Source organism: Primulina huaijiensis, chromosome 16 (genome assembly GCF_012295235.1).
Source record: "Primulina huaijiensis isolate GDHJ02 chromosome 16, ASM1229523v2, whole genome shotgun sequence".
Classification (NCBI taxonomy): Eukaryota; Viridiplantae; Streptophyta; class Magnoliopsida; order Lamiales; family Gesneriaceae; genus Primulina; species Primulina huaijiensis.
In genome coordinates this window covers 19771869-19782948 of record NC_133321.1, presented here as the reverse complement: position 1 = coordinate 19782948, position 11080 = coordinate 19771869, and the positions used below count along the sequence as shown (strand labels likewise).

The following is an 11080-nucleotide window of genomic DNA, read 5'->3' as shown; positions in this document are numbered from 1 at the left end:
GAGGGCTTTCCTTTGCTTAAGGACTGTAAGGAATTTCTCCACTATTTTTCAAAAGTACATTTATGCCTAGGAAAAGTTCTATTAATTGGGATTTTCTCTTTACATCAATTTTGGAAAAGGCTTAAATAGATTATACAATCAAATGTGCTTGAAAAACAAACCAGATTCAGCCATCAGTTGTTTTCCTCAAAATTGGAAAATAAAGTGTTAGACAATTGAGGGAAATTTTTAGCGTTTGTGAAACATATAAATCAAACCAAGGATAATTAAATTCATAAAGGTGAAACAATATAAATATATAAATAAATCAAAGCAATTCCAAATTTCCAATCATCATGACATTCTCAATCTTACTCTACGAATAGACAATAATATATCTAAAAGTCAAAAGATAAATTGGTAATGTAATGCTTAAACATAATTTCAATCCATCAAAGTAAACAAATTATCATTTAGTCTATTCTACATTTTATTCTCTCACTAATATAATTCTAACATTTAAACGCAGATTTAAATTATCCAAGATATCTGGGTTTTTTTTTAAAAATAATTTAATTTTAAAAAAAAATTTCAAAAATAATGTAAAAAAAAAAACATTTCCAAAACTACTGCAATCCGCGCTTCGTAAGCACAGACGCTGGTCCACGTAAGCTACAGAATATTATAGCGGCGGAATATATATAAAAACCGTCGCTAATTAGTGACGATTACATAAACCGTCGCTAAAATGGAATCCGCGACGGTTTATAAATTGTCGCTAATTTTAGCGACGGTTTTAAAGCGACAAACCGTCGCTTTATTGGAATCAGCGACGGTTTATAAGCCGTCGACCGTCGCTAAATGCCAAAATACCAATCTTCTCACACGCCACGCATAATTGTATCAATAACGTGCACATGTACGTCGCGGATAATCTTAACTTTCAACGGCTTGCAACTTTGCAGCGTACAATATACGCTGCGGAAAAAGAATTTGCGCGCTGCGAAAAGCCATTTTTGTTGTAGTGAAGATAGAGAAAAAAAACAGACAATAAGCTCATCAAAAAATAAGTTTTTTCAGGAACCTCTACTATTCGACCTAGTTTTTTCAGTGATTCAGGGGCGGCTGACTTTGGTTTGTTTGGTCAGCAGGATTTTAAGACTCCGTCTTGGTCGAACATACACAGTTTTACAAATTTGCTTAATGTTGGTCCGCAACATCTTGTACATGACATTCGACCACAGAATGATGTTGAGGAAAATGAACAACATTCAATTGAGATATCCCAGTTTTGATGAATTTCTTGTTTGTTTTTTTCTTTGTCTTCACTACAACAAAAATGGTTTTTCGTAGCGCATATTGCACGCTGCAAAATTGCAAGCCGTTGAAAGTTCAATATTATCCGCGGCGTACATGTGATCGATGGTAATGTGGTATTTCCAATCAGCGACGGTTTTTGAACCGTCGCTGATTCCAATACAGCGACGGTTTATTAAAACCGTCGCTGCTTCAATTTTAGCGACGGTTCCGTCGCTAATTAGTGACGGTTTTTATATATATTCCGTCGATAAAATATTCCGTCGCTTACGTGGACCAACGTCCATGCTTACTAAGCGCGGACACTGCTCCACGTGCGCAGCGTCCGCACTCTGTAAACGCGGATTACAGTAGTTTTGGAAAAAAAAAAATTTTTACATTATTTTTGAAAAAAAATTTTAAAATTAAATTATTTTTTAAAAAAACCCAAGATATCTACATTATGTGAAATGCAGACTTCTGTAGATCTCAAAGTTCATTGTTACATAGCTCTTCAAATTTGTCTTCAAGAACGCATAACTTTCTGATATTTCCATGTTCAAAGTATGCATATACTCGGTAGTTACTGTTCCAAATGTTAAATTTAAGCTTACATAGATGATAGAACTCGATGAACATTCTATCATCCGATAAAATTTACAAGCAACTCACTGGGATACAAAACAAAAGATCAATTCAACCCACTAAACCACCTCGCAGGCCAAGCAATGAACTCTCCACGCTGCCAAAAATTGAATTATAGCCGATCCTTGAAACAAAATAACATAAGAGAAATCTCCAAGGAAAAGATGAACACACTTCTCACCAAGATGTCACAAAGTTGTGACGACATGTTTTAAACGAAACTTCTAGAAATTGAACATTTGAAGCAAAAAATCATATACGATTTGTTAATCATGATGAATCCCGAACAGAGTGAATACTCAAACCATGAGCTTTTCTCCAGTACCAAGTAAGTTGCTTGATAAAGCGAGTTTGCTGCTCCAAACCTCACACCCAAGTTTATAAAGGTCGTTGATTCCAAGAAATGTGCTGTACTATCAGGACTATCTACCACTGAAACTAGGGTTCAATGGTTAAACTGGAGAAAAGATATTATATACAATGATTGAAAACCAAAATTCGATACACCCCTTCTGCTAAAAGCATCATAAGAGTCAGCATTTGAATAGAAAAAGGAAGAAACCTGCTACTGAGGGGGGGGAATATGCACATATAAAAGCTGGAGCATCATGAACCAAAACTGCGCTCATAAAGACAATTAGGTGGCCTGGAGACCATTGTATCGGGCTAGGCACAAATATACTCGCCCTTCTAGTAACTCCCCAGCCATCATATGACATTAATAAAACATTATATTCAATGAACCAAGAGAGACGGCCACATCTTTGGCATAGGCCACAGGAATTCTCAACTGAACATGCAACTTGAAAATGCAGCATAACCTCAAGCTCACACACTAGCAGCTTCCAGCTGATGAGAGTAATTTTCACAAATAATAATAGCCCAAGGCTCATTCTAATTATCGCCGTCAAAGTTCTCATTGGCAGCTCTGATTGCCTCGGCAGTCATTAGAGCAATCACAGCTTTGTGAATAGCAAATTCTGCTTTAGAAAACAATCTGTGTGCATTTTCCCTCTTAAGCTTAGCCATTTTATGTGCATGTTGTGCAGCACGTGATGCATCACGTAACCGAAGCTCACAAAGATCTGGACTCTTCAGCAGCTCCACTCCTTGCCTCTGGGTTCCATCAAAAAAGTTGTGCTTTTGACCTGAGAATTCAGGCAAATCCATGTTCCACTGGTGAGTTCCATTTCTATTTCCTATTGTCCTTTGGCTGTAGGACATCATCTGCTGGTTATTTAGAGAAAGATTCGTCGGATTGTACTTGTAAACCTTTTGGTTGCGATTCAACTCAGGCACATTAGTACTCAATGAAAAAAATGCATCTCGTGGAGACCACGACCTAGTTGAAGCCTGAAGTGTTGGTGAAATATCAGAAGATTCATGTACAGTATTTGCATACAACACTTTCTCATCTCCAAAAGTGTGTCCATTTAGTCTCCTCCCTGCCACAGTTGTAAAAAATAAGTCATGAAAGTAGAAAGAAAAACATATTACTTGTATAAGAAAAGAAACAAATGCATATTCCAAAGAGACACAAGACAGGGACAAATACGGCTTTGAGAGGAGAGAGAACTCTACCAAAAGTGTGAAGACTGTCCTGATCCCCTGAAGTTGTATTATGGTGTCCAGAAACTGAGAATTTCCTATGAGACCGTTGTTTTGAACCCTTGTTAGGAACATCCAAGCCCCGTGGTTTAAGACAGAAAGCAAACATGGATGGTTTTTCAAGGTGGGGAACAGGAAAGGAACCATTGCCCCTGGCAACAGTAAGCTCCCACTCCTTCAGCTGATGTCGATACTGGCCCCAAAGGGGAGGCTGGATACAGAGACAGTAAGTCAAGAGTACTCAGCAACTTCATATAATACTATTAAAAGATGCACACGCATTTGCATGTGTTATTATTATTTTTAATTTGATCAAATAATACTAAACAATTAACACGAAATTATTTTAAATTTAGAAAAGTTGTTCGATTTAAAAGAGAAGTTTTAGTTGGACAAGAAGGGTAATTATGAAATTAAATATTTTGATGTCTTATAAGGTAGTTACTCTGACGGTCTCACACTTAATAATATAGTATAGAAGTATAGATATAATAACAAGCATTAGTATCAGTATTGAAAGATGAAGCTAAAACAAATATCGCATCAGACGCAATATGCTGCTGTGGACACCCTAAAGTGACAGTTGTTCTATATCAGTATGCTCTGGACTAGATTTGATATCTCCTGCTATAAATAAATAAACAAAATGGTTAAATCAATAAATGTTAAATTTTGGAGCTTGATAAGTGAAAACCAGCGCCATATGTGCATTGACACATAAAATAACTGACAGAAGAAATGGAACTTAAGGAAAGGGGGGTGAGTTTAAACCAGGCACTGTGGTCTGTGTTGGAATGTCAACAAGATCTACAACAACGTTTGGCTGGCAATGACACATCATTAGCTGGGATGAAGGATTCAGATGCAAACAAGTGATGGTGCAGATACGCCATCATACATGACAAAAGATAAGGAGCTCAACTCAATCTTGGAACCCAAGAGGTTAAAACATGGAGTACACATTATCTCATTAAGCATATCATCATTTGGAAAAGTTTGGTAGTTACATATTGAATTTTACACTTTTATTCCACAGGATTAACCATATTTCTGACTCGGTTACCACTTCTAAAAGAAATTCATCGTGTTTTTTCACAAGAAAACAACAAAGAATAATAAAAGTCCTACTCAGTCTTCCACGGAATAATACATACATATTGGCATGCAAATAATTTAAGCTTTTAAAAGAGAGTCTAGCACTTTGTACCTGTAAATGTCTTATCAAAGGCATGCCTTTTCTATCCCTTTTCTGTCGCCAATATTCGTAAACGACTTTTGCTGATTCCAAGTAACCTATTCCCATTACAAGCTCCTCAATTTCAGTATCTGTGAAGTTGTCACGGCACTGAATATATGCACCTTTTTCAAACATGTCTATTGTTTGCTCCATAAATTCATCAGACATCTCTTCACGTAGATGTTTGTCGGTACATTTCTTTTTTGCCCCCAACCACTGCTCATCCTCGCTATCTAAGTCATATAAAACACGAGACGGGTCCATCGCCATTTCAACATCAGTTTGAACCTGTCGGAAATACTTCGCATGATTCCGGACAAAAGGGACTTCGGTTCCAACATCATTTCTCTCCTCAACCAGCCACACTCCAGGGATAGGGATATGTTTCACTGAAGCAGCACGAATATTCCGATTGTAACACTCCTCATGCATCTCCTTGAAAAGCGCCCACTGGCTCCTGTCAGAAAACTCCAGTACCCAGTCATTTCCCCCCCTCCACATCATAGCATGTGAGAAACGGTTAGTGGAGCCAGGCTGCAAAATATGAGTGACTTTATATGAATATTTTGTAATTCCAGAAAATTTGACGGCCAGTCTCCATTCATTGTGATCCGCGACTTCTAAGAAAATATGTGCTCCACTTTCTCTCCATCCTTTGTCTCCTTGGGTGACCAAAACATTTGCACCACATTCTAGCAACTCAAAATATTTCTGGCTACCCTTAGAACCATCAGGTATCCGCTTCTGGCTAGCTCTCCTTATTCGTTTGCAAGGTAGAGCTTTGTTGTTTAGCATTTTTTGCTTAGAATTGAGATCAAAACCTGAAGAAGGCAACGTATATTGAACCTGAGTGCGTGGCCTCTTTGGTCCATTGCTGAACCCATTGTGAATGTAGTTCATCTTCCCATCAGGCCACAAGGGAGAGAGATCGCCAAGTGGAGAAGAAATCGAGCTGCTTCTACCATGTTTCCATGAACGCGTAGAACCAATAGGGTTTGCGCTGAGAACAGAGGCATCGCGTACATTACAAAACACACCAGAGTTCTGTCTAAAAGCCATGTCAGTTTGGTCGAAACATGGAATGTCTACTAAAATACCAGCTGATCTGTTATCAAACCTAGAATCGGAGGCAGAAGATATAATGGAAGTGGATGGAGAAGGGACCTTCTGATGATTCTCAGAAGAGTAGACTTTCTCAACGATGTTTCTCCCCAAAGCATCTGTTCCTAAATCTTGCTCACAATTTGGCAAACCCCAGAAAGCAGGGGCTTCTGTCTCCAGAGTCTGCAATTTGTCTCCAGTAGTTATATCTTCAACATTAATGGGAGTAAACTCCTCCACCTGACCACCATAACAAAACAAACACAAAAGAAAATGAATGAGATAGAAACATAATCCCATGGATCTGAAAGAAGCTAAATTCTCACACCCTCAACAAATAAACGGCAAGGCTCGAATTAGCTAGAGGTATTGAGAAAATATAATCAGAAAATGATATTAGGTATTACATCACAGTTCAGGAAACAAGAGATAATCAACAGACATCCCAAAAAAAATTTAATGGATTCATTTGCCTGAAAAAGGAAATAGTAACGAGTGCCGTATTAAAACATAAATTAAAAACAGCAAAATGGTACAAACGATAAAATACCATTAATTGAAAATGTATTGATATGGTATACCTCTAATGACGAGATCTCTAAACCTAACTGAGGCTTGCACTGCTGAAAATTCACACATTCAAGTTGCTTAATGTCATCATGTGAGGATTCTGAGAATGGTAATTGCTTGACAAGACGAAAATGCTGCATAAGCTTGGAATCTAAGTAAAGCCACTTTAAAAGTCGAAGTCTAGAGAAGCTATAAGAAGCAAAGGCATGCTTCTTGTTTACATCTTGAACGCTAAAAAGTTTGAACCTTACTGACCTCACTGGTAATAACAAATCATCATTCCATTGTTCATCCTGTTCACCACACGCTATGAGGATAAAAAAGACAAAGGTTAAAGCCTGCTTCAGGCAACCTTCAAATAACAGAAACCTTAACCCAAGGTTACTATCAACGAAAAGCATCTCCAGGACAACAGCAGGAGAAGCAGCCACCACTGACCCATAATGAAGCATCGGTATGTTATGAAGCAGCCAAACATCTTGTGTTCCAAGAGAATAAAGAAAAGGTAACAAAGGTATGCAAATCTGGACTCTGATTTCTTGAAGCATCAATGGCACCACATCAATTCCCAACTCACAATGGGCCTCAACCAGTCTCAACTTCCTGTCCGAATCCACATATCCAGTACAAGATTCCTTTTTAACAGCTGGTAAAGTAACCATAATAGGGTCAACCGTGACAGTCCCTGGGGAACTACCATGTGATTTGACAGCCGTACACAAAGAACTACCTCTTTTACATCGCATGTAGTATTTACGCCTCACATAAACTACATTTTGAGAACTGCTGGTAGTTCCCATCAGACATTGACCTAGACTTCCATGACCAGGTATTTTACCTGTTGAAGCAGACATGCAATCTGGCTCATTTCCGGATCTTTTTGAGCCACAAAATTCACTTTTCGAATCAGTTTTCGCACATGATAATGAAGAGCCCATGTTCATCTGTGACTGCTTGAAACTTCCATCACCATTTGCTTTATCCGCGGATGCAGACTCACATTCTGGCCCATCATCAACTCCCTTTGAATTGGCAAGTTTGCTATTTGATTCATCGGTTTTCTCGGATGAAAATGGAGAGCCCAGAGGCTGATGAACTTGTGAATTCTTCTGCCTTTTCAAAGATTTAGGTAAAGAACGAGAAAGCCACGATGAAATGGGCTCTGAATCAAGATAGTTTTCCATGCCGATGTCATCATTTAATGGGGGAACACTTTTTCCTTTGTGCACATTTTTATTGCCTTCAGAATTTTTCCTTGATTTTTGTTTCCCAGGAACTTCGCTTGGGAGAAGCAAAACTTTGAATTTCTCTTCGTGAAGGTCAACCCATTCCTCATCACGATCATCATACTTTACATGATGAAGCTTACATTCTGGGTGATAGTCATTGACGAGGCCGTGATACCAACTTTCATCCAATGGCCAAAAGACTTTAATTCTCCGGTTTATAAACCAACATGCATCCAGGCTATTGGGAATAATGTCATAAAAATGACGGCGTTTCCTGGGCATTCCCTTGCCTTTATCTTCGCTTCTTGGTCTAAGAGCTCTACTCTTTCCATCAAGTGATGCAGACTCCATAGCACCAACTGAGTTATCCTGCAGAGTAAATGAATCATGACCAGGTGAAACGGGAAAAGAAAATCCATCGGCCGTCCGTGAAACAGAAGATTCTTTTTTTGAGGGGAAACCTGTACAGCTAGGATCAAATCTAGATGAGAGCATCCTTGCTGCATTTTGTTCAAGGTTCTCTTCATCGTCGTCATCATCTTGGAAAGAAACAAACTGACTATCTGATTTTGAACTACCAACTGAAGGTTCAGACTTTTTTATTGAGGCCTTACCACTATCTCTACCAGCTATGGTATCCTTTTTTTTCCTACTGTTGTGTCGCTGCTTTTTATAAGATATGTCACCATTGTCCACTACTGGACTAACTTCTTCCTCGGTGTGCACAACTGAACTGGGCTTATCTTTCCTGGCTTCCTTAGCTTCATCAGCAACTGGCTTCCGCTTTAATTTTGAAGTCGAATTACCGACATTGCCCGTTGATTTACAATTCACCTTCTTCTTGGGTTTCAATTTTGAACCACCAAAGGCGTCAACGGCAGATTTAATGTTTGAGCTACCATCATTAACCTCATAAACAGAATCTGACCTACCTAATCGGTCTTTTGGACCGGGCGAATTACTAGAATTTGCATTAAATATTTTCACACAATCTTCGGAATTGGTAAGATCCAACGGTTCAGACACTTGATCACTTCTCAACTTTTTCCGCCTCGCCAAACCACGAGGTCGTTTGGGGATATTAAAAGCATTTCCATTTTTACCCAGAGCAAATGTAACGCCATTCAAAAGTTTACTCCCACCATTAGATTCATGACTAAAATCTGGTTCAGATTTCACGCCATTCGCACCCTCCTTCCTACTTTTCTTAGCATCAAGCTCTATACAACTAAAAGAAGCTCCATTTCCATTCTTCCTCTTCTTTTTTTTAACATACCCGTGATTGTTTCCTTCCGAAACTTTCTTACTCGCTCCAACATCAGAAACCCTAGAGCTGTAGAGGCTCTTCAGATCCAAGGATTTTCTATCAGGACTATCAACACCACCAGCCTTCTTTACACTATTTTCCATCAAAAATTCCTTGCCTCAATCACCCCAACACGGTAAATCTTATTTTCGTTTCCCATTCAGATCTGCCAGTACAAGTCCACATTAAAAAAATAACAATCAACAACAAAAAAAGAGCACGGAATCATCAGCAATCATGCCAACAACTACTAACTTCTAAAAAAAAGTCGATCAAATAAAAATAACCAATACAAATCACATAAAAACAACGTGCATACACATAAATTAGACATGCAAAAAGTTTTCTGATTATATACCCAAATAAATAATACCTGTGATTGAAATTGCGGTAAACGCCTCGCTGTGGAGTGGAGATCGAGCATTGGAAGTGTTCAGATTTGAGTTAAATTTTGGGAAAACGATGCGCGAAATTCAGTTTTGATTTCAATCCCCTAAATTGAATTTTACTGATTATATTTTGATTTTCTTTTTCTTAGAGAGAGAAAATTTCTAGGGTTTGATTTTGATTCTTAATTTCCGTGAAGGCGAGGATTAACAAGGATTTCAAGTCGGAAAATGTTAATTCAAAAGGCCAAATAACCGTGCCACGTGGAATACTCGGATTGGGTGTCGATAGCCGGAGCTCACCGCAAGAAGTAAAAATCGAGTGCTTTGATCGCAACAGACGGTCTCGATTGAACAAGATCGTACACGTGGACGGCCACATCTTTCGAAATTGTTCGATTTTTAGATTAATCGAGGAAATGCTTGTGCAGATTTTTAAAAAGGGGTTTTTCCTTTTGTATATTTGTAATTGACACTAAAATCGTGTTTGTCGAGTCGAGTGATGCTCGACGACTACAAGCTTAATCGACATAGTACTTAATCATTTAAGATAATATATGTTACGTTGTTTTTAGACAAATTTTATTTATTTTATTATTTATTGTTAGATGTGAAAAATGATATTTTTATAATATTTTACGTCAAGCTTAATTTTTATAATAATCAAAGTTAAAATATAGTCTTTATATTTCAATTTATTATAGAATAAGTATATTGAAAGACATATATCATAGATCTATATATGTGAGACGGTTCGACTCAGTCCATATATAAAGTGAAAAATAACATTTTTAACAAAAAAAAATTAATAAGACATGTCACATAAGAGATATATCTCACAAAATGCACTCGTAAAACGATTTCATATTAAATTTGTTTGTATATTATATCAACATTTATCATCCACCAAGCGNAAAAGCCATAAAAGAAAGTTTGAATTGATTGTTAGAGAAAAGTAGGTCGTGAAAAAAGCTCGTTAATATCGAGAGATGTAACGTCTCTCTTCGTTCCTTGTAGGCCAAGCTAGCACTAACTTATCATCTTGAAATTGATTGCAAAAATTATTTTTGGATCATAATAATAATCATAATATTTTGCCATCATTTCATAAAATTACATACCAAAAATATTGAAAATATATTTTTAACTAATTAGATTAAAAATTCCAAATGATTTACAAACTTGAATATTGTATAAGATCTTATACTCTAATATATCATGTTTTTTACTCTTTCTGATGACCAAATGATTTACAAATTTGAATTCTATTTTTATCAATAAATTTTGAGTTGAAACTTCCGACAAAACCATTGAGATTATGCAAAAATGCTTGTAAGAAGTAATTTTGTTTGAGTCAACACATGACATTAACAGTTACGTTTATTAACTATTAGATAAATATTTCATGAAAATATTGTTTAATTAAAGTGGTCATTACACACACATACTGTAAGGCCCGAGAAGTTATCAATTTTGTGAGACACCGAAAAGAAAATAGTATTGATGGTATTTTTGTAATTAAGTGAAAAAATACTTGATTGCAATTTCATAATTATTGTATGGCAATTTTGTAATTGTTGAGGGCTGAATTGTAAATAGTGAAGTTTCATGAGCTAAAGTGCAATATTGGATTGAGTGGGACACTTGTCACCACCATACAACTTGATATATATATCACAATCTCCAATTCATACTCCAACAAAGAAAATCGAGAACAGCTCCA

The 11080-nt window shown here is 37.1% G+C and overlaps 1 protein-coding gene across 1 annotated transcript; it reads right to left on the bottom strand.

The window, feature by feature from the left end:
* Window positions 1-1869: 1869 nt before the first annotated feature.
* LOC140960929 (uncharacterized) lies at window positions 1870-9575 on the bottom strand. The gene is made up of 5 exons (XM_073419251.1): window positions 9345-9575; window positions 6448-9137; window positions 4736-6106; window positions 3502-3739; window positions 1870-3365 (listed from the first exon to the last, which is right to left on the bottom strand). Exons 2-5 carry the CDS (start codon window positions 9073-9075, stop codon window positions 2815-2817), a joined length of 4788 nt encoding a protein of 1595 aa, XP_073275352.1. The 5' UTR covers window positions 9076-9137; window positions 9345-9575; the 3' UTR covers window positions 1870-2814.
* Between the last annotated feature and the right edge of the window lie 1505 nt (window positions 9576-11080).